Source organism: Oncorhynchus nerka, linkage group LG9b (assembly GCF_034236695.1).
Source record: "Oncorhynchus nerka isolate Pitt River linkage group LG9b, Oner_Uvic_2.0, whole genome shotgun sequence".
In the NCBI taxonomy this organism is placed as follows: Eukaryota; Metazoa; Chordata; class Actinopteri; order Salmoniformes; family Salmonidae; genus Oncorhynchus; species Oncorhynchus nerka.
This window is the reverse complement of record NC_088424.1, coordinates 17306450-17331209: the sequence shown is the minus strand read 5'-3', so window position 1 is coordinate 17331209 and position 24760 is coordinate 17306450. Positions and strand designations below refer to the sequence as shown.

General features: G+C 40.1%; 1 protein-coding gene across 1 annotated transcript; it reads right to left on the bottom strand.

Moving 5' to 3' along the window:
- Positions 1-2430: 2430 nt before the first annotated feature.
- LOC115114352 (Krueppel-like factor 6) lies at positions 2431-7587 on the bottom strand. The gene is made up of 5 exons (XM_029642512.2): positions 7505-7587; positions 7251-7371; positions 5185-5740; positions 4052-4175; positions 2431-3830 (listed from the first exon to the last, which is right to left on the bottom strand). Exons 2-5 carry the CDS (start codon positions 7350-7352, stop codon positions 3779-3781), a joined length of 834 nt encoding a protein of 277 aa, XP_029498372.1. The 5' UTR covers positions 7353-7371; positions 7505-7587; the 3' UTR covers positions 2431-3778.
- Between the last annotated feature and the right edge of the window lie 17173 nt (positions 7588-24760).

Below are 24760 nucleotides of genomic sequence, written 5' to 3'. Positions count from 1 at the left end.
GTATATGTAAACTTCCTTCTTCAACTGTAGGTTGCGTCCTAAATGGCACCCTATCCCCTATATAGTACTTTTGACCCGAGCCCATAGGTCAAAAGTAGTGCACTTTGTTGGGAAAAGGGTGTCATTTGAGACGCAGGCATCCATTTGGAGGTAAATGTAGATTTCCATATAATCAGCTAGAGCAGCAGGTCTCGATGCCTATTCCCCCTGTTCTCCCATTCCGCTTTGTCTGTGTGTTTGAATGTGAACCGTCTAGAGGTCTCTACGATACCACTGAGTTGATGGTCTACCATCCTCATGCTGGGGTCAATGACCTTTCAGTTTACTCCGGTTTTAAAAGGCGCCCCCTAACCCCTTGGTCATATGAGATGAGCTGTGATGTGATGGGTGGGGGAGGCGTATCTGTATGTCTGTTGAAACCAGGCAGGGGCCTGTGGTGGATGTTCTCGTTGTACTAGTAGACCTTGACTGGGAAGATCTGGTTTGATGTGCATAATAATGTGCTGTTTTGCTAGTGTTAGAGCACAATGATGTGTTGAAATGCTATGACATTGAAATATAATGTGTAAAAGGGGCTTGGAACCTCTGACCATTCTAATTCTATGTGCTATAAACTGCATGATAATGAAAGGAGAACATACTGAACCATCGCTATCCGCAATGCTGTATGTCGTACTGGTATTTGGTATTTGTTGTAACTTGTATGTCTTAACATTGATCATATTTATGATGGGCTGCAGGTAGCCTAGTGGTTAAGAGGTTGGGCCAGTACCCGAGCTGACAAGGTGAAAAATCTGTTGATGTGCCCTTGAGCAAGGCACTTAACGCTAATTGCTCCTGTAAATCACTCTGGATAAGAGCATCTGCTGAATGACAAAAATATCAAACGTAAATGTTACTGTATGCAGCTCAGTCTCAACTAAGGTCCGAATTCAATCCGAATGCTCCTTTTCAGCTATGCACCTTTTAAAGGCAATGTTCCCGGAGACGTCTATGTTAATATGGCTATAATTAGGCTAGCTAACGAACATAACAATGCATTTGAGGGACAACACGTGCTTATTGGGCAAATGTGTTTATGTTTTCAATTGACATTTAAACAACCCACCCGTCTGTAAAGTGAGGTGGATCCGATGAAAATGACAGGAACCTGAAGGAGTATGTTAATATCACTGTCCTGTGCCAAGATCCCACTATGAGGATGCAAGAAGCAAAAACACAAAAATGTTTGATCACATTTTTTTTATCGTTATTCCAATAAAAATACATTCATACAGAGATAAATATTTTACAAAACAATAATAAAAAATAATGAAAAAAAAAACGTTGTTACGCCATAAATCAAACAAAAATCAAACATAATAATTTCTTTTTTTTCTTCTTCAATAAGGATACTCTTTAGTTAAAGATTGGGTGGGTTACATAACATATGTGGCTTGTCCAACACCTAACATTGGCTGAAGTAATATAGGCTGACAAAACTGCTGTTTTGATTTTGATTACAAAAAGCTGTTCAGTGTGTAATCTCTTCAACAATCAGTTTTTCATTTCTCTCTGCTGAATCATTCCCAACTCGAGCAAAAAAAAAAAATTCTATCTTTCTCCGACACTGTAGAAGTGAACAATAAGTCATTTGTTTTCAGTTTATTGGGCCATTAATACTCACCCAAGTTAAATCGGTAGTCTTGTCTTTATTGTTTTTCTTAGAAATGTACACTGGGGTCCTGTACCCTGAAAAATATAAGCTTCTTTACAAAAACTTTTTAAACAACACTTATATCTTTTGCATGGTTTCGATATCCACAATGTATATTTTAAAAGGGGACCTTTCGACAGCGACGTTGACCAGATCGCCGGTACTGTACATTGGTATAGGGTTAAAACATGGCAGTCCATAGAGGTCAGTAACAAGTAAGCATCCACATCCACTGTCAGTTTGAGAGCACTCACGTCAGGTAAGCATTAAATAGTTCAACACACATGCCATGGCCTGACCAGAATGGGTTATTTGTAATAACTCTTAATTTATCATGGCCTTGGTGGCCGAGCAGATCACGTCACGAGAACTCAACCCCATAACCAACCAATAGAATCTTTACTTTCAAAAGTAATTCACCGTCACACATTCCATTCGAAGTGCATAACGTACCACATTACACTACTACACAGTAGTAAACCTTTTAAAATGGAATTGTTTGAACTGCTTCTAGAATTCTGTCTCAGATCAAGGATAATTTTCAAAACAGGATTTTTGTCCGAATAGATAGATGCAGTATGTATGTTGACAAATAAAACACAGAAATGCCTATAAGTATAAAGCTTAACTTTTATTCAAGAGTCTTCAGACCAACCATCATTTCTAGACAAAGGGAAAAAGGTGCAACCATATGAATCGGAGCCTTAATAAAGCTATTCAATCACACACTACCCCCGTGAGTGATCTATTTATCTGGACAAGGCCACTTACATAAGGCATCATTAAGGTCACAGTGTATCTACAGATATAGAAAAAGAGAAGAGCAAGAGGACAAAAATAAAGAAATTAGTTATTAAACTGAATATAAATAAAACTATCCCATGATCAACACAGTTGCCAAGCAATAGTGGTATCTCCAAACATAGAAAAGAAAAGAAGGAAACAAATACATCACTGCTTTATGTTTCTGTACAATACTGTGGTATCTACGGAGTAAAATGGATGCATAGCTGCTCATTATTGGGATTTGCCTGTGTTATAAGTAGGCCTAATCGAGTGACAAACAAACCCAAGATCATGCAACTTCTGGTATAATGATATATCAATGTTGTGTACAGCCTTTAGATACTGAGCTTACACAATGGACAACAAATTAGCTTTGTAGCATGTACTTTGAGACAAGCTACTTAATACATTGCACATTTAATAGCTGCACCAAACATCAACCCCCCTCCCCTCCCCAAACCTCGTTTAGGAGCATGTACCACCTCAGTTCGGATGGTGGTGCTCTCTCTCAAACCTCAAAACTGACGGCTGAGACGCACACACACTGCCAAACCCAGCCTAGACTCAACCAGCGCTCCACACAAGAGCACAACAACTCCTTTGCTTGCATTCATTCATGACCACGAGACAATAAAACCTCAGTCAAAAACTCATCATCCCCTCAATGCCATTCAGGTCACAACACAAGCCATCTACTCAGGAGTCGTACATCCACAGGGCAGGCACCCAGTTACAGGCATTCTAAGACAGGCACCCAGTTACAGGCATTCTAAGACAGGCACCCAGTTACAGGCATTCTAAGACAGGCACCCAGTTACAGGCATTCTAAGACAGGCACCCAGTTACAGGCAGTCTGACAGCAGGCTCACAGTCAGTCAGTCCACATGCTCACAGAAAACAACACACATTTATTGGAGTAGTACCACTGCATATTTTCAAACCAGGAACTAACTCCGCAAAGCATCAGACACCATACAGAGAAAAAAACGTTCTTTCTTGTCCTCTCAGATATTTTCTTTCTCCTCTCTCTAGTGAATTTCTTAATTCTCCTTCATCCATGGTGGTTTTCGTGATATTTTTCAGAATGTGTCGACCTTTCAGAGCTCTTTCCTCTGAGAGGTCTTGGAGGCACTAAGTATGGTGCAAAAATGGCCTGCATGCTTTTCACTGGAGCACGCTCCCCTCGCTAGCCTTCCTCCCCTCTCAGGGCACTGCAGCCTCCCACAGACAGGTTAGGAGACAGTCAGGACCATCGCTCAACACCGCTCTGCTCTCCTCTGCCCCGGGGCCCACCGCTTAGATGTGTCTCTTCATGTGAAGCGCCAAATGGTCCGAGCGAGAGAAACACCTGCGAGGAGAAAGAAAGCATATCAGGCACAGTGTTTTTAGAATAGGTAAAAGACGAATATAACAGCATTGATATTCAAGTCCCCTAAGTCAGTATTTCAGGTGCATGGATTTACCTTTAGTTGCCCAAACATTCAAAAGTGTTCATGACCTTCACATTCTTCCTCAATAAAATAATGAAAACAAACAATAGATACATCCATCCCTAAACACTTCTCCTACCTGTCACAGTGACTGCATTTAAATGGCTTTGCCCCAGTGTGCTTCCTGAAGTGTCTGGTTAGCTCATCACTCCGTGCAAAACGCCACTCGCAGCCTTCCCATGAGCACCTGTAAGGCTTCTCACCTGCAAACAGAAAACAAATGATTTTATTGCTGTGCTCCATTGTTTCCAAATTAGAAATAGACATAACATACTATAAGTGCTACATATTAGAAGATAGAGTACTACAACTTGTAAACATGAGCTGTGGTATACTGCTTAAAAGTAGTTGAATAAGCAGACATAGTGCTTATGAAGTGGCTGGGTGAGAAGGGATAAATGTAGGGGATTTCTAATGGTGAAAATTCCATTAGCTCTGGTAACAGTTTGGTTGGAATGTGGAGCCTTGCTAATGTGCAAGACAGCTGTAAACAGCTTGGCAAGCCGAGGTCAGAGGTGACGAGGGAAACTGCTCGCATAACTCGGTAACGAATAACAGTAAATGTAAAATTCCCACCGCACTTTAAATGTAAATGATTCAGTCGTTTTCTTTTCCCATTGTGAAATGTGATCTGTTTTCAAGATCCAGTCCACATCCTCTGTGGCTGGCTTGGCCATGCCCACAAAAGGTTTTTATGTCGCCCCTCCCCCATTCAACGTGAAGTCACTGCTGCTACTGTGTGAATTAGGTCACAGTTTGGACACTACGTACTAGCGAACTATTCCAAGAATGCAGAGAGAAATTTCATGAAAATAACTTTTTAAAAACAAGACTCTCTTGTTAACATATTAAAATGTAATTGTTTGATGAGGTTTAAATTTAGTCCCCCCGAAACGGAATCATCTTCTGAATGTTCTTTGTAAAGTAAATGCCTGCAGATTCAGAACACTGATGACATCATAACCAGCTGGTCTGGATGTATTTCCCAAGGCCTCTATGCTGTGACAGCAGCATTAGTATGTGGGTAACAACACCCACCTCCACTCTTTGGACTAGCTTGCTTTACCTGTATGATATTACTACTAAGACTCGGGTCTGGTCGGATAGCTCAGAGCTTCTGCTTTTTTCTATACATATACATACAGTATACACTTGTTTGGGAAGAGGTGCTGTGGTGTTATGCAGTTTACCTGTAAACAATCAACTATTTACCTGTATGTGTACGCTGGTGTGCTTTCAAGTGGGAACTTTTCGTGTAAACCTTTCGGCATCCGTTGAAATGACACCTGTGGACCCGCCTCCTTCCGTCTGGAGAAGCCTCCCCATTGGCTAAGCTTCCCCTCTCCACCCCTGTCCGTATTTTCCCTGGCGAGTGCATCACTGTCTGTATACCGCTCCACACCTGGGAGGATATGGAGGGGGCCTCCTTGTTCACCTCAGGAGAAGATGGCGGAGTGCTGATAACCATGGAACTCAGGTCCTCTCCCTCTCCCATAATGTCACTCAGTGGGTTGGAGGTGAAGTCGAGGGGAGGTGAGAGCTCCTCGGAGCTGTCAGACGCTTCACTGCTGGCGTCGGAGTTAAAGCTGTTGGCCTCTTGATTGTCCTCCTCCTTAATGTGAGTGTGGATCTTTGGGTCGGACTCGGCCTTGTCCCCGCAGGCCAGGATCAGTTTGCTCCAGAGATCCTCTTGACTCGTCTCAAACTTGATGTCTGTGGCCGAGACGTAGGGCTCGCTCTGGAGGTACCGCTCCAACTCCAGACATGTCTGATGAAGGAGAAAATAATGAGTACAGCATGTAGGAGCTAGGAATAAAAACTACCCACAGTATACGGTACATATACACAATGTACTATTCTGAGGGCAGTGGAGTGGATGTAATGGTTGTCCTCCGAGACTCTAAGGCTTCTGCTTCCCAAATGGCACCCTATTCCCTTTATAGTGCACTACTTTTGACTAGGGCCCATAGCCCATAGGGCTCTGGTCAAAAGTAGTGTACTATATAGGGAATAGGTTACCTTTTGAGAAGTAGATTAGATCAAGGAAGGTTACATGTAAACACACTTCCTCAGTTGGTGGCGTGCTCTTTCCACGACATAGCTGTCCTCATGCGCAGTGATTACATTTACATATGCTACAGAGCCCCCCTGGTGGTTAGGGAAGTGCTTGTAGATATTTTAAATGTTTCAATTATTCAGCATAAGTTGGATTTAATAATGCATCCAGTGGCATAGCTAGAAATAACATCGCACACAAGGGAATGGAGGAGGTAGGCCTGGTTCAAGCAGGTCCACAAAAAGCTTTATGTATGAATACTGCAAGAGTTTCATACTGCAAGAGTTATTTTCAGCTTCTAAAAAGGAAGTAAAGGACACTTCCTGAAAGCTTGACAATCAGAGAGTGGACGCTAACTACAGTATATTAAAAGCTATGACATGCATCTAGCATTCAAAATAACGAATTCCAAACTATAATGGGTATAGAATACAAATTAAAACAAATATTCATTACAGTGTAAGTTGTTTTGTAATATATTTCTGGCGAACCTAAAAACGTTATTAGTAAGCCAATACTTTGTATTCATTGCAAACATTTATTTTCAATAGGGCAGAATGCATCTCTGGCGAGCTTTGAATGCCTCAGGGCATGGAGAGGGAATTTGGCCCCAAGCCCGCATATCCAAGGGAAACTTTGTGTAGTGAAGCCTATTTATTTCAATCACCCTCAAAAAAACAAAACTAGTTTCTCGACTATTATGTAATTCTTATAAAATGACTGCGAGTTAGTGGGAATTTTGAACAAAATATGTTGAAAAAGACGCACATAGGCTACTCTTCTCCGGTAATTTCAAATACGATCGTCTCTCTTGCTCTCTAACACACGCACGTACACACAACAACTCTCTTCACTAGAATGAACGGCATAATCCGTCTACAGAACTGAATATAAACAATGTTGAGTCTTGGTTCATTCATTCGATTAGGCTATTACATTGTAACGACTGTATATAATTGCAACATGCGTTCAATAACAGTCTTACGTCAATTAAACTACGTGTCAAGAATGTGCTACAAGTTCAATCCAATAGCTCAACTTTTTTGTTGTTCTGCATCACTTAGTCACGTTCTGCATTCCTGACAGCTTGCAGGGACACTGACAGCAACCTGGGTTTGCGGACAAGTTTATGTCGATGTATATACATAAGCATTATTTTTCATTCATTTTAGAGTGTTTTCTATATCTAAATATGACTATTTATAAATGATCATGTAAATACCTGCTGCCAGTACTCCTCAAGAGATGGTAAAGCTGAAAAGTATCCGGTGTCATGTACTATCTGGAGCTCCTGAAAGATGCTGCACATAGGAATAACATCCATCTCACTCCTATAAATGCCGCTGCAATTACAACCAAAAATCAAGGTAGTTCAATTGTCTTGTTTTCTTTTTCAAGAAAACTTGCGACTTCGATGTATTTGCATGTATAATATGCTGTAGAAAAGCAGTTGGGAATAGTAGGTATGTTTATCACCTTACAGCAGTGATAGCGCAAGTGTTCTTCCTAGAGCGATCTTCCTTGCTTGCTCTAATAGCAAACAGTGAACTCGCTGAAAGTCCGTCGACGCTCTGTAAACTTCACTATGCAATGAATGTCTTACAGACGGCCTTCCCCCCACGTGATTGCATTACGCTGTCGTGATGCCGACCAATGGGTGCGCCAAAGTGTAACACCCGCCTACCTTGACCATCTTCTGTGATTTGGTTGGTGAATTGACCTAAGTCTCCTTCATTTCCATTGGACCATGTGGGCTCTATTTTTAGAGCGCTATATAAAGTGTTCACCGCTTACTACAGCGAAGAACCACGTCTCTATCGGCCTAGTATGGTTTCAGTCTACCTTCTGAGCAGCAGTATTGCTTACAGTTTACTATTATTATGGCACGCACGAGTTGGGAAATATAATAATATCTTAACATTTATGCTTGGGTTTGAATTGATATTTTAACCATTCTTATGCATTAGTTTCCTAAATACAATAGGGGAGACATGGATGGTTGTCTCAAGGGTTGGTTCAGGCCCGGCTCCAGGGGTGGAGGGGGTGGGGGTGTGTGTGTTAAAAGGGGACTTAGCCCCCCCAGTTGAAACTTGTACCACCTCAGTTTTAATTTGATGTCCCTATAAAATAATAGCAACAATTTCAAGTGATTGAGTGACAGGTTGGCGCGAAATCTGTATCTCCGCTGCGCTGTATCAGCACCATGGACAGAGCGAGCCACATAATGTGTGTGTGCAAGTGTATAAGGGGGCCATGGAAAGTCACTGGGCAGTAGGTATGACTCCTTTGCATTTCCATAAAAAGCGGGAAAAACGCTTCTCATCTGTGGTAGGCTACGTGAGTAACGTGGTAGGCTGAGTGAATAAGGAGATATGCCTCCGCCTGTAATATTGGATTTTGATTTATTAGGAAGATGCCAAGTTTACGGTTGAACCCGTTGCCCTTAACTCTGCCTCACGCCTCACAACTACATATTTTAGTTAGCTTCTTAGCCAGCGGTAAAAGTGTTATTAGCCTATTTAGCTCTAACCAGCTAATCTACCACTGCCACGATGAATATCAGAAATCAAACCACGAGGCCACCGCCAAGCCCAGCACGATGATGCTGTCGAGGTCCAGCTAGCTTCTCGTGAAGAATTTGAATTTGGGTCGAATTTGAACCACAGAAGTATATTGTGCCATATCGCAATGCGTTGTTTAACTCGTGAGCTGCAGGATTTCCCATGTTTGAAGCGGGCCTATAGGCGTATTTAGTTGGCAAGACAGCTGTGCAAGGCTGCCTCTCACTATGGTAAACTATTGGCTATGTTTTGGTTATTTGCATTCGCCTTTTTGTTGACTTCTTTTGTTCACTGTTAATGTTAACTAGCCTAAATATAGACGGACATTTCTTTATTGATCTGATATTTTGTTTATAGGCCCATAGTAGGCCTACCGCTGTTTTGTTCTGTTCGCATTCATTCGTTCACATTTACACTTGTGTCGGCATTCTAAGCCAAACTGCTATTCAGTATTTTTGTTATGCGTGAATAACTAGGCTACTAGTTTCAGCATTTAGTTTGCATTCTTTTTGTAAGACAGTTGTATGCATGGCGTCATTCACATATACTATTTGTAATAGGTGAATTACCCCATCTATCTGCTAGCCTATATTCTTGCCAAATAGGCCTTGCTTTACTGTTTTAGGGCGATGTCCATTGTGGTAATACAGCGCAACAGAGATGAGCTACAGATTTCGCACCAACCTGTCAGTTCAAAAGCTCTCAATGGTCTCGGGAGTCTCGGCATTTTAACTTTATTGTGGTATAGCATAATATAAGCAGCTTTCAATATAATTCCAATGCAAGAACCCCCCAAAATTGTGCCGCATCACCAATGTTAACTTCCCCTTTAGTCACTTAATCCTGGCGCTTTAAATCAAATCAAATCCAATCAAATGGATTGGTTGCATACACAGATTTGCAGATGTTATCACAGGTGCAGCAAAATGCTTGTGTTTCTAGCTCCAACAGTGCAGTAATACCTAGCAATACAAAACCATACACACAATCTCCCCCCAAAAGAAAGAAATTAAGAAATATCAGAAAGAGCAATGTCAGAGTCTGGAATACAGTATATACACTACTGTTCAAAAGTTTGGGGTCACTTAGAAATGTCCTTGTTTTTGAAAGAAATGCTATTTTTTGTCCATTAAAATAACACCAAATTGATCAGAAATAAGTGTAGACATTGTTAATGTTGTAAATGACTATTGTAGATGTAAACTGATTTTTTTAAATGGAATATCTACATAGGCATAGAGAGGCCCATTATCAGGACCATCACTCCTGTGTTACAATGGCACGTTGTGTTAATTGATCCAAGTTTATCATTTGAAAAGGCTAATTGATCATTAGAAAACCATTTTGCAATTATGTTAGCACAGCTGAAAACTGTTGTCCTGATTAAAGAAACAATAAGACTGGCCCTTTTTAGACTAGTTGAGTATCTGGAGCATCAGCATTTGTGGGTTTGATTACAGGCTCAAAATGGCCAGAAACAAAGACTTTCTTTTGAAACTCATTAGTCTATTCTTGTTCTGAGAAATTAAGGCTATTCCATGTGAGAAATTGCCAAGAAACTGAAGATCTCGTACAACGCTGTGTACTACTCCTTTCACAGAACAGCGCAAACTGGCTCTAACCAGAATAGAAAGAGGAGTGGGAGGCCCCGGTGCACAGCTGAGCAAGAGGACAAGTACATTAGAGTTTCTAGTTTGAGAAACAGTTTCCTCACAAGTCTTCAACTGGCAGCTTCATTAAACAGCACCCGCAAAACACCAATCTCAACGTCATCAGTGAAGAGGTGACTCCGGGATGCTGGCTACTAGGCAGAGTTGCAAAGAAAAAGCCATATCTCAGACTGGCCAATAAAAATAAGATGGGCAAAAGAACACAGACACTGGACATAGGAACTATAACTAGAAGGCCAGCATCCCGGAGTCGCCTCTTCACTGTTGACGTTGAGACTGGTGTTTTGCGGGTACTGTTTAATGAAGCTGCCACCCTTTGCCTTGATGACAGCTTTGTACACTTATAGTATTATCTCAACCAGCTTCATGAGGAATGATTTTCCAATAGTCTTGAAGGAGTTCTCACATATGCTGAGCACCTGTTGGCTGCTTTTCCTTCACTCTGCGGTCCAACTAATCCTAAACCATCTCAATTGGGTTGAGGTCGGGTGATTGTGGAGGCCAGTTCATCTGATAAAGCACTCCATAACTCTCTTTCTTGGTCAAATAGCCCTTACACAGCCTGGAGGTGTCTTGGGTCATTGTTCTGTTCAAAAACAAATGCTAGTCCCACTAAGTGCAAACCAGATGGGATGGTGTATTGCTGCAGAATGCTGTGGTAGCCATGATGGTTAAGTGTGCCTTGAATTTTAAATAAATCACTGACAGTGTCACCAGCAAAGTGCCCCCACACCATCACACTTCCTCTTCCATGCTTCATGGTGGGAAACACACATGAGGATATCATTCGTTCACCTACTCTGCGTGTCTCAAAGACACAGCAGTTGGAACCAAAAATCTCAAATTTGGACTCATCAGACCAAAAGACATTCTAATGTCCATTGCTCATGTTTCTTGGCCCAAACAAGTCTCTTCTTATTATTGGTGTACTTTAGTAGGGGTTTCTGTGCATCAATCCGACCATGAAGGCCTTATTCACGTATTGTCCTCTGAACAGTTGATGTTGAGATGTGTCTGTTACTTGAACTGTGAATAATTTATTTGGGCTGCAATCTGAGGTGCAGTTAAATCTAATGAACCTATCCTCTGCAGCAGAGGTAACTCTTGGTCTTCCTTTCCTGTGGAGGTCCTCATAAGAGCTAGTTTCATCATAGCGCTTGATGGTTTTGCGACTGCACTTGAAGAAACTTTCGAAGTTCTTGACATTTTGCAGATCACTTTCAAGTCTTAAAGTAATAATGAACTGTCATTTCTCTTCGCTTATTTGAGCTGTTCTTGCCATAGTATGGATTTTTTATTTTTTATTTTTTTTTACCAATTAGGGCTATATTCTGTATACCACCCCTGCCCTGTCACAACACAACTAATTGTGCAAAAGAGTGTGCAAAGCTGTTATCAAGTCAAATGTTGGCTACTTTGAAGAATCTCAATTATAACATTTATTTTGATTTGTTTAACACGTTTTTGGTTAAGACATAATTCTATATGTGTTATTTCATAGTTTTGAAGTCTTCACTATTATTCTACAATTTAGAAATATCAAAAATAAATAAAAACCCTTGAATGAGTAGGTGTGTCCAAACTGTTGACTGGTACTGTATATTTACAGTGCCTTGGGAAAGTATTCAGACCCCTTCACTTTCCCACATTTTGTTAAGTGACAGCCGTATTCTAAAATGTATTAAATAGATTTTTTTCCCTCATCAATCTCCACACACCCTATTTTGTCCTCTTAAGGATTAGCACCTTTTTTTCAATTTTAGCCTAAAATGACATACCCAAATCTAACTGCCTGTAGCTCAGGTCCCGAAGCAAGGATATACATATTCTTGGTACTATTTGAAAGGAAACACTTTGAAGTTTATGGAAATCTGAAAGGAATGTAGTAGAATATAACGCAATAGATCTGGTTAAAGATCTTTTTTCTTTTGTACCTTTTTTGTACCATCATCTTTGAAATGTAAGAGAAAGGCCATAATGTATTATTCCAGCTCACATGCAATTTAGAGTTTGGCCACTAGATGGCATCAGTGTATGTGCAAAGTTTTGGACTGATCCAATGAACCATTGTATTTCTGTTAAGAATTTTGTATCAAGACTGCCCAAATGTCCCTTATTAGTTTATTAATAACTTTTCATGTTCAAAATTGTGCACTCTCCTCAAACAATAGCATGGTATTATTTCACTGTAATAGCTACTGTAAATTGGACAGTGCTGTTAGATTAACAAGAATTTAAGCTTTCTGCCAATATCAGATATGTCTATGTCCTGGGAAATGTTCTAATTACTTACAACCTCATGCTAATCGCATTAGCCTACATTAGGGACACCAATCCCGAAGAAGTTAACTAGACAAGTCAGTTAAGAACAAATTGTTATTTACAATGATGGCCTACCCCAGCCAATCCCGGATGACGCTGGACCAATTGACAAATGACAAAGCAAAACAGGTTTTTGAAATGTTACATTTACATAAGTATTCAGACCATTTACTCAGTACTTTGTTGAAGGACCTTTGGTAGCGATTACAGGCTTTAGTCTTCTTGGGTATGACGCTGCAAGCTTGGCACACCTTTATTTGGGGACCTTCTCCCATTCTCTGCAGATCCTCTCAAGCTCTGTCAGGTTGGATGGGAGCGTTGCTGCACAGCTATTTTCATCTCTCTCCAGAGATGTTCGTTCAGGTTCAAGTCCAGGTTCTGGCTGGGCCACTCAAGGACATTCAGAGACTTGTCCCGAAACCACTCCCGCATTGTCTTGGCTGTGTGCTTAGGGTCATTGTCCAGTTGGAAGGTGAACCTTCACCCCAGTCTGAGGTCTTGAGGGCTCTGGAGCAGGTTTTCATCAAGGATCTCTCTGTACTTTGCACCGTTCATCTTTGCCTCGATCCTGACCTGTCTCCCAGTCCCTGCCCGCTGAAAGACATCCCCACAGCAGGATGCTGCCACCACCATGCCTCACTGTAGGGATGGTGCCATGTTTCCTTGAGACCCGACAGTTGGTATTCAGGCCAAAAAGTTCAATTTTGGTTTCATCAGACCAGGGAATCTTGTTTCTCATGGGCTGAGAGTCTTTAGGTGTCTTTTGGCAATATTGACAATCTGGGCTGTCTTGTACCTTTTACTGAGGACTGGCTTCCGTCTGGCCACTCTACCATAAAGGCCTGATTGGTGGAGTGCTACAGAGATGGTTGGAAGGTTCTCCCATCTCCACAGAGGAGCTCTGGAGTTCTGTCGGGTTCTTGGTTACCTCCCAGACCAATGCCCTCCTCCCCTGATTGCTCAGTTTGGCCAGGCCGACATCTCAAGGAAGGTTCTTGGTGATTCTAAACTTCTTCCATTTATGAACGATGGAGGCCACTGTGTTCTTAGGGAGCTGCACTGCTGCAGACCTTTTTTGGTACCCTTCCCCAGATCTGTGCCTCGACACAATCCTGTCTCAGAGCTCTACGGACAATTCCTTTGACCTAATGACCTGTTTTTTTCTTTGACTCTGGGACCTTATTTAGACAGGTGTGTGCTTTTTCAATCAATTGAATTTACCACAGGTGGACTCCAATCAAGTTGTGGAAATATCTCAAGGGTGATAAATGGAAACAGGATACACTTGAGCTCAATTTCGAGTCTCATAGCACAGGGTCTGCATACTTATGTAAATAAGGTATTTATATTTTTTAATACATTAGCAAAAATGTCAAAAAACTTGTTTCACTCCATCATTATGGGTTATTGTACTTAGATTGCTGAGGATTGTTATTTATTTAATACATTTTAGAATAAGGCTGTAATGTAGCAAAATGTGGAAAAAGTCAAGGGTTATAAAAACCTTCTGAAGGCACTGTATTCTAGTCAAGACTTATCCTTTGTAACTTCTGCTGTACACACCTTTTCTAATCACATACTGTCCATACTGTCTACACACAACATCATATACAGTTGAAGTCGAAAGTTTACAAACACCTTAGCCAAATACATTTCAACTCAGTTTTTCACAATTCCTGACATTTAATCCTGTCTTTGGTCAGTTAGGATCACCACTTTATTTTAAGAATGTGAAATATCAGAATAATAGTAGAGAGAATAATTTATTTAAGCTTTTAGTTCTTTCATCACATTCCCAGTGGGTCAGAAATGTACATACACTCAATTAGTATTTGGTAGCATTGCCTTTAAATTGTTTAACTTGGGTCAAACGTTTCAGTTAGCCTTCCACAAGCTTCCCACAATAAGTTGGGTGAATTGTGGCCTATTCCTCCTGACAGAGCTGGTGTAACTGAGTCAGGTTTGTAGGCCTCCTTGCTCGCACACACTTTTTCAGTTCTGCCCACAAATGTTCTATAGGATTGAGGTCAGGGCTTTGTGATGGCCACTCCAATACCTTGACCTTGTTGTCCTTAATGCATTTTGCCACAACTTTGGAAGTATGCTTGGGGTCATTGTCCATTTGGAAGACCCATTTGCGACCAAGCTTTAACTTCCTGACTGATGTCTTGAGATGTTGCTTCAATATATCCACGTAATTTTCCAACCTCATGATGCCATCTATTTTGTGAAGTGGCCAAAGTTATATTTTTGTTTCATCAGACCAGAGGACATTTCTCCAAAAAGTACGATCTTTGTCCCCATGTGCTGTTGCAAACTGTATTCTGGCTTTTTTATGGCGGTTTTTGGAGCAGTGGCTTCTTCCTTGCTGAGCGGCCTTTCAGGTTATGTCGATATAGGACTTATTTTTATTGTGGATATAGATACTTTTGTACCTGTTTCCTCCAGCATCTTCACAAGGTCCTTTGCTGTTGTTCTGGGATTGATTTGCACTTTTCGCACCAAAGTACGTTCATCTTTAGGAGATTTTTATTTTATTTTTATTTTCCCATGATGTTTTAAGCAATGAGGCATTGAGTTTGAAGGTAGGCCTTGAAATACATCCACAGGTAGACCTCCAATTGACTCAAATGATGCCAATTAGCCTATCAGAAGCTTCTAAAGTCATGACATCATTTTCAGGATTTTTCCATGCTGTTTAAAGGCACAGTCAACTTAGTATATGTAAACTTCTGACCCACTGGAATTGTGATACAGGGAATTATAAGTGAAATAATCTGTCTGTAAAGAGTTGTTGGAAAAATCACTTGTGCCATGCACAAAGTAGATGTCCTAACCGACTTGCCAAAACTATAGTTTGTGAACAAGAAATGTGTGGTGGTTGAAAAATTAGTTTTAATAACCCCAACCTAAGTGTATGTAAACTTCCGACTTCAACTGTACATTTATATTTATATTCCGGACTCTGACTTTTTTATTCTGATATTTCTTCATTTCTTTCATTATATTTGTGGGATTTGTTTGTGTTGTTGTGTATGGTCGGTATTGTTGGAATTAGAAGCATAAGTATGTGTACGTGACCAATAAACTTTGATTTGAAGAGTCTTGTAAGATATACTGGTGCTGAAAAATACACACAAGACTAAAAAGAGTGACAACCACCGCCGGTCTCCCCTTTATACAGATTATAACTTGTCATTTTCGGGTTAATTGAAAATTAAACCTTGTTCAACGTATCACCAATTCTTAAACAAGCCACACAAAGCTGGTTACAATAGAAATGTGATCCTCCAGAATAGACAGAACAAATATAACAACAAATATTATGGTTAAACTCAAATGTACAGATTTTTATAAAAATGCAGCTATCTAAAATATGTTTACTGAATCGAAAGTTACAACAAACTGATTGCAACATTACCACAGAAATGGAGGAAGCAAGTGGAAGAGTGAGAAGGTAGGGAACTTGTTTGTCTGCCATATATTAAAGACCCAAATTAACTGAAAAAGAAAAATATATAAATAGAAAAATATACCAGTTTCATTTAAGGACAAAAATGCTGACAGCTGCACATACAGGTTGCAAAAAAGCTTGGAAAAGATGTTCAATGTACCGGTATTATGGCACATGTTTTATGAACTGATACACAAAACAAAGCTTGATTCAACACTTCATGTTTTTCAATTTCAATTATTATACAAAATTCTTGCCACCAACAGAATGTTATATACAGTACATGGGGCATACAACAATCTCGGCAATGCAACTATTAAATAATTTATTCAGGTATTGCCCCCATGTAGCTTGATTCTGGTCACAGGTTCAGGAATGGCTGAATAATCACAACATTTATACAAATTAACACTACAAATAGCAGTGTTTTGTGGTTTGGAAAACAATAGTCAACAATCAAAATATAATACTTTGTCACGTTCTGACCTTTATTTCCTTTGTTTTGTCTTTATTTAGTATGGTCAGGGCGTGAGTTGGGGTGGGCAGTCTGTGTGTTTTTCTATGTTGGGGTTTTGACTTCAGCCTAGTATGGTTCTCTATCAGAGGCAGGTGTCGTTAGTTGTCTCTGATTGAGAATCATACTTACGTAGCCTGGGTTTCATTTTGAGTTGTGGGTGTTTGATTCCGTGTGAGTGTTTGTTGCCACACGGTACTGTTTCGGTTTTCGTTCATGTTTACATTTATTGTTTTGTATTTCATAGTGTTCAGTTTATGTCTTTTAATAAACGTTATGGACACTTACCATGCTGTGCATTGGTCCTCCGATCCTTCTCGCTACTCCTCCTCAGAAGAGGAGGAAGAATGCCGTTACATACTCTCTGGAAAAATATGGATCTTTAACTTACACTCTGTGGATACTATGCCATTGGAAAGGTTGAAAAGTCACAGTTGAAACATATACGGCACATGAAAATCAAAAGATGGTGATTTACGGAGATAGGTGGGATGGACTGAAGAGTAGCTGAGGGATGGGATTAAAAAGCTCAAGATCTGTGATAGTTATTACTGAAAACACTATATTTAATATACACTGGAGATGTCTGAGTACTATCTATCCGACATATAATGTGTATGTTAAATATATCAGTGTTTTTGTTATGTAATAACTGTGTATAAAAGTACCATGCACGGTGCCTTCGGAAGGTATTCACACCCCTTGACTTTTTCCACATTTGGTTGTGTTACAGGCTGTAGATGTTTTTGTCACTGTCCTACACACAATAGCCCATAATGTGAACATATTATTTATTTATTATTATAAAAAATGAATAGCTTTTGTTCCGGCAAGCCTAAATAAGTTCAGGAATCAAAATTGTCACGATCGTTTAGAGATGGATTGAACCAAGGTGCAGCGTGATATGCGTACATTTTACTTTTATTTAAATGACACCGAAAAAACAACTAAATACAAAAACGAATGTACAAACAAGTACAAACAAGATCCCACAAACTAAAGGTGGAAAAAAGTCTGCCTAAGTATGATCTTCAATCAGAGACAACGATAGACAGCTGCCTCTGATTGGGAACCATACCCGGCCAACAAAGAAATAGAACAACTAGAATGCCCACCCAAATCACACCCTGACCTAACCAAGTAGAGAAATAAAAAGGCTCTAAGGTCAGGGCGTGACAAATTTGCTTAACAAGTTGCATAATAAGTTGCGTGGATTCACTCTATGTGCAATAATAGTGTTTAACATGATTTTTTAATGACTACCTTATCTCTATACTGTCCTACAAAGCAAAAGAGCGGTAACTGCACATTTGGTCAAAAAATTGTGTACATGCTTTATCATGTGGACAAATATCCTGCCTCCACTGTGTTGCGTTTTTGAGAAAATGGGGGGGGTCATGTTTGCAGTAACTGCAAAAAGTTACAGTGAATCCAAGGAAAAAAGCTGAAAAAAGCAGTAACTGCTTTTTACTTTGGTTTCGCTGAGCTTTGGGCTGCAGTTACTATGGTTTACCTTGGTATTATTGATTGTTCTTTGCTGATACAAGTATCAAACTATATGACACTGTATGACACATAAAAATAAATCTATGAACACAAAATAAAAATGTATTGGCATGGAAATGTATTCCAGTGGGTTTACCAAGCAAGAAAGCAGTAACTGCTGTCTAGGGTCAAAGGTCATGTAGGGATCAATATGAATAAAATATAACCTCATAGCAAGTCAACAGATTGAATATCCCTTTGAGCATGGTGAAGTTATTAATTACACTTTGGATGGTGTATCAATACACCCAGTCACTACAAAGATACAGGTGTCCTTAATTCAGTTGCCGGAGAGGAAGGATACCCCCCAGAGATTTCACCATGAGGCCAATTGGGACATTAAAACAGATACAGTTTAATGGCTTTGATAGGAGAAAACTGTGGATAGATCAACAACATTGTAGTTACTCCTCTGTCTCACCCTGACCTTAGAGATCCTTTTTATGTCTCTATTTTGGTTTTATCAGGGCGTGAGTTGGGGTGGGCATTCTATGTTTTGTGTTTCTATGATTTTCTATTTCTATGTTTTGGCCGGATATGGTTCTCAATCAGGGACAGCTGTCTCTGATTGGGAACCATACTTAGGTACCCTTTTTCCCCACCTGTGTTTGTGGGAAGTTGACTTTGTTTAGGGCACATAGCCTTTAGCTTCACAGTTAGTTTTTGTAGTGTTTATTGTTCGGCGTCATTTTTATTTGAATGAAGAAAATGTACGCTCACCACGCTGCACCTTGGTCCAGTACCTTCAACAGCCGTGACATCCTCACTACTAACCTAACTAACAGGGTGAAAAGGAAGCTTTTATAGAATACAAATATTCTAAAGTACTAAGGTAATACTGCAAATAATTTGGCAAAGCAATTACATTTTTGTTTGGGGCAAATCCAGTACAACACATTACTGAGTACCAATCTCCATATTTTCAAGCATATTGGTGGCTGCATCATTGTCACTCCCTGACTGTAGATTGCTTTGTATGTTTCTATTTTTAGTTTGGTCAGGGTGTGATGTGGGTGGGTATTCTATGTTTTGTTCTATCTTTGTATTTCTATGTGTTTGGCCTGGTATGGTTCCCAATCAGAGGCAGCTGTCAATCAGGCTGTTTTCTGTTTTGTGTGTATCACCTGACAGAACTGTTTCGTTCTCGTTATTCCTCGTTATGTTTTGTGTTCAGTTTTGATTCAATTTCCAACATGAACACTTACCACGCTGCGTTTTGGTCTACTCCTTCTTCCACCAACGAAAACGGTTACAATTATCTTATGCGTGTGCCTGTAATCGTTAAGGACTGGGGAGTTTTTCAGGATAAAAATAAATAGAATGTAGCTAAGCACAGGTAAAATAAAACCCTAGAGGAAAACCTTGTTCAGTGTGCTTCCACCAGACACTGAGAGATGAATTTACCTTTCAGCAGAACAATAACCTAAAACACAAGGCCAAATCTACACTGGAGTTACTTACCAAGAGGACAGTGAATTTTCCTGAGTGGCTGAGTTAGTTTTTGCTTAAATATCCCTGAAAATGCGTGTCTATCAATGATCAACAACCAATTTAACAGAGCTTGAAGAACTTTGAAAAGAATAATGGGCAAATGTTGCACAATTCAGGTGTGGAAGCCAAAATTTAAAACAAAGTTATTTTTGTCCTCCGAAGAGGAGTGATGGTAGATGGGCCAATAAAAAAAAACAATACCCTGGTGTCCCCTACTTATGTCTGTGACTGAACTGATTTTATCTATCTTGCACTGCTTGGAACACCAGCCTATGGGACGGAATATAGGGGTGATATTCAATCAAACACCCATTCCGGAAAGATGCACTGTGGAAAGCAGTTTACAACAACTTTGTAAACATGAGTTTACAGAGCTTGAACAGTGAGTGATTGCATGTTTGATTGAATAGCAGTCCCTGCTTATAAGGTTATTATTGGGATTATCCCAGACCCAGTTGATGTTGCTCATTCACCTGTGGTTCAGTCTATATAGAAAAGTTAATAGCGTGCATGGCTTTCAAAAATAGTCCATATATCAGACCGCTATAATTCCAACTTGTTAATTATTTAATTATCAATTTTATCAAATTGAATATAGGTTGTGGAGAGAGATCGTAACTATAGTAGTCTAAATATCCTGAGTGGCGCTGCGGTCTGAGGCACTGCATGTCAGTGCTAGAGGCATCACTTCAGACCCTGGTTGGATCCCGGGCTGAATCACAACCGGCCACGATCGGGAGTCCCATAGGGCGGCGCACAGTTGGCCCAGCATCGTCCGGGTTAGCGGAGGGCTTGGCCGGGGTAGGCCGTCATTGTAAAATAAGAATTTGTTTTTAACTGACTTGCTTAGTTAAATAAAGGTTCAATTTTAAAAAATAAAGGTAAAAGAAAAGTATAATATATTTATAGTCTAGCTAGGCAGGACACCCACTAAGCTTGATAAACATTTCTAACAGATTTCTCTCACTGTTCTAGAATGACATACATAGCCTGTCATTTCTCCAAAAAGTATGTTTTGCGTTGCTCTCCTTTGCATATTGTACAAGCTTATTGCTGTGTCTACAGTGGGATGATTTGATAAACATGGTGGTAGCCTACATTAGCTTATGTCCCAACAAACAACAGAATAGAACAGCTATTCATATTTTTCCTTAATACAATTCTAATACAAATGTTTACAGATAAATACTGCAACATTGTAATGGGTGAAAAATGCATCCACAGAATTGCATAAGATCTGGGATAGAGTTGAATTCCACGGAAACAAACAAGCACATTGATTAAAGAAAGCTGCGACCAAACAACATTTTTGGAACAGAACCCCATTGTCTTATCCACCAGCCTAGTCAGTCTGCTGCCTGATACCCTCTGCCCTACTGAGTCTCTTTAGTCAGTCTCAGCTGTAGGCATTTGCAACATTTAGCATCAGAATTTGTCATAAGTCGGTGTTTTAGGGATTTACTGAATATTGACTAGTCTTAATAGTGACTGAATATAGAAAAATAAAGTAATATTGTATATAATACCAATGTAATTTCGTACCACAATACCGCGTCATTTGTGCGGTGATGTCAGATTGATAATGTCCTCTTTATTGGTGTTATCAAATGCAATAAGATGAAATAGACCTCGCTACATCATCCTTTGATCTGGTACAAGAGTTGTCTCAGTCCAGCCACCGCCCCATTCATACATTCAGTATGTAGAGTTCCATATTTCAATCGGTTAAAGAATGAAATTCGCCCGTCTTAAAAATCTCATGAAACTGACAAAGATAAATACATTTAAAGGAGTACAGTTTATTTGTGTCATGAGACCAGTATAATCTGCTTGGAATGGATCAGATGTCAGCGTCTGTTTTGGAGATGAACAAGTAAAAGAGCTTGAGTCTAAACAGCCTTTTCTTGCGACTAAATACCCCAAAAAAGTAGATGATCCAATGAATCTGCCACAATGAACAGCCCTTTAATGAACCTTTCTGAAAACATTTTCATCAAACTGTAAACCCAGACTCTGCAGAAAGGACAAGTTCAAAACATGTTCATGGTGGGGTCAAGTTGGATAACAGACAGCAAATATGTTTATTTGATTTGATAGAACATGAGGTCTCTGCTGAGGAACTCTCCAGGTCTGCGTTCCCAATGGCTCCCTATTCTCTACAGCTGGGCGCCAGATAGCTTAGCTGTTAAGAGCGTTGGGCCAGTAACCGAAAGATTTTTGTCTAGGTCAAAAATCTGCCGATGTGCACTTGAACAAGGCACTTAACCCTAATCGCTCCTGTAAGTCGCTCTGGATAATAGCATCTGCTAAGTGACTAAACTTTAAATGTGGGCTGGGATGAAAAGCAGTGCACTATCTACAGAATAGAGTGCCGTTTTGGACGCAGACCACATTGTTTCTGTGTGTATAGACTTTAATCTCAGAGCCATATACTGAGTTGAATGGACGGCAGAGGCTTGTGTTCAGGAGGAGAGTATGACTCACAGTGTCTCATAACAGGCTCTCAGTGAAACAGATGCCTTCACTTTACCTTGACCAATAAACCATGAAATATGTCAATGTAAGACCTTTTCCTGGGTTTAGGGCATGAAAAACAACATGCAGCATGTTGGTATCCTATAGGAAATATTGGAGCTAAGATGGTGCATTGATATCTCTGATCTTACAGTTGCTGTGGATTTTAATATTTCATTTTGTTGTTTGATCAGTTCGTCCCTCTTTTTCACCTATGGGCGGTTGACTGTAGTCGTTAACTGAATCACATATAGAACTTGATTTAAAGGTTTTCTGTATCGTCAACAACATTTTATTCTCAATTATTCATTTATATCCAAATGTTTCATCCTGAATGTTTCTGCATATCTGGGATATGCATAAATCCTGAACTCCCATACAAATATTTAATTTCCTTACAGTATTTCACAAACAGAGCTACCACTGTTTGCAGCAATCAAAACTACTGTTATAACACCTTGAAACCTGAATAATGAAATACAACTTGATCATGACTATCATCAACATGTTATAATTTATGTAAAAAAATATTACTTTTTTTTATTCACAAACATTCAGTAGTGTAGGATATAAATAATCTATAGCAGATGTGTATATATGTTTTCTCATCAGTGACAAACAATCCTGGTGATTTCCTAACATTTTCTATGTTGTCAGATACTGCTAGTACCCAGTGGTGGATGTGCCTAATTGCAGCATGTAAGTGCACCCAACCTAATACAGCTGAGTGCTTCTCCCTTGCTTCCTCAGACTATAGTCTTTAAAGACAAGCATAATTTTTGACAAGCATAATCATTTCAATTGTTGGCGCAGCACTTGGAAAAGGGCTCTATTTAACGAGTCGAATCATTAAAATCCTGACCTGACAAGAATTTAAAACATTTCAGAGCTGAGGTTTAAAAGTAACTGTGTGTATGAAATGTGGGTTTGGGTTTTAAAACAGCTACTAACTATTTACAGACATAAAACCATAGAGTTGTGGACCTTGCATGTAGGCCAGGGTAGCATGCATCCCATGTTCTTAAGATCAGGAAGGAAGCCACTCTGAAGCCACAAATGGGAAAAAGGATAGATACTGTAGGCCTTTGGAAAACATCACCAGAGCAAGGTAAGTATATGACAGAAATGTACCGTATAACTTCATCTAATAGCCCAGGCATTGATTTTCTTAAATAGAAATAAAAACCTTTTCATTGACAGAATAATTATTCTCCTCTTTCACTTTGCATTTTCGGCAGTTCTTACTTTCACTACTTGAGCACGATCAGAAGATTTCTAGGGGTCTGTGCTCCTGAAGTTGTTGACAGTTTTTGTGCTTGCCAGTAAACTAGCAGTTATTAGCTTTTAACAGCCAATGGCCAGCAGTTTCTTACTGGTGATAAAAATGGAAGATTGACATAAATTCTTTCTAGTCATTGCTGAATTATTTCATGCAACAAATCAAACATTAAATCTCATAAACAATTCATGGTAATTCATGGTAAAATTGTAAACAATTCATTTAGACCTGGAGTTTATTTGAAACAGCCGTTTATTTGCTGAAATATGTGCCATTGCCTGGCTATTAAAAGGGACAGGCGGCTATTTGAGACTCAGCGTTTATTACGGTTATATAGAAAATGTTCAGACTAAATTTCACAGAAATTGTCCTTGAATGTTCATAACTAATTTATTTTACTTGAGAGCAAAGGCATACCTTTAAATGACTGTATACACATGATTATCTTCACTCAGCGGTCAGTTTATTAGGTACACCACCCCAGTGAGACACTTGGCCTTGGCTTTTTATGTAAAGCAGGCAGACAGGCATCGAGGCATTCAGTTACTGTTCGATTTAAAGTCAGAATGTGCAAAACGAGTGACATAAGAGACTTTGAGTGTGGTATGATCATCGGTGCCAGGTGCGCCGGTTCCAGTACCTCAGAAACGGCCGGCCTCCTGGGCTTTTCACGCACGACAGTCTAGAGTTTACAGAGAATGGTGTGACAAACAAAGAACTTCCAGTCATCAGCAGTCCTGTGGGCAAAAACAGGTACAGTAGAAAGAGAATAACAATAATCGTGCAAGCTAACAAGCTTCCCACAAACAGGCCAATAACAGAGCAGTACAACAGTGGTGTGCAGAACGGCATCTCGGAACGCACAACTCGTCGGTCCTTGCCACGGATGGGCTATTGCAGCAAACGACCACACCGGATTCCACTCCTGTTAGCTAAAAACATGAAGAGGTGGCTTCAGTGGGCACACGATCACCAACACTGGACAATTGAGGAGTGGAAAAACATCACCTGGTCTGACGAATCTCTGTTCCTGTTGCATCATGCGGATGGCAGAGTCAGGATTTGGCGTAGCAGCATGAGTCCATGGCCACATCCTGCCTGTTGTCAGCAATACAGACTTGTGGCATGGTGTAATGGTGTGGGGAATGTTTTCCTGGTACCCGCGAGGTCCCTTGATACCAATTCAGCAATGTTTGAACACCACAGCGTATCTGAACATTGTTGCTGACCAGGTTCATCCCTTCATGGCTACAGGGGGGTCCGACCCGGTACTAGATGGGTGTACCTCATAAACTGGCGTGTATAACTGGTGTGTATAAAAGTTCCCATGCATGTGTTCCATTTCATTCATTCGGAAAAAATACATTGGGGGGGGGGGGGTG

Bases quoted from the DNA above. Each gene is read 5' to 3' on its own strand.
- LOC115114352 (XM_029642512.2), bottom strand. From the start codon at position 7,352: ATGGATGTTATTCCTATGTGCAGCATCTTTCAGGAGCTCCAGATAGTA. The intron at 5,741-7,250 runs GTATTTACATGA...CTCCTTCATCAG, and splicing joins TTGAGGAGTACTGGCAGCAG to ACATGTCTGGAGTTGGAGCG. The intron at 3,831-4,051 runs GTAGGAGAAGTG...TTCTCCTCGCAG, and splicing joins AAATGCAGTCACTGTGACAG to GTGTTTCTCTCGCTCGGACC.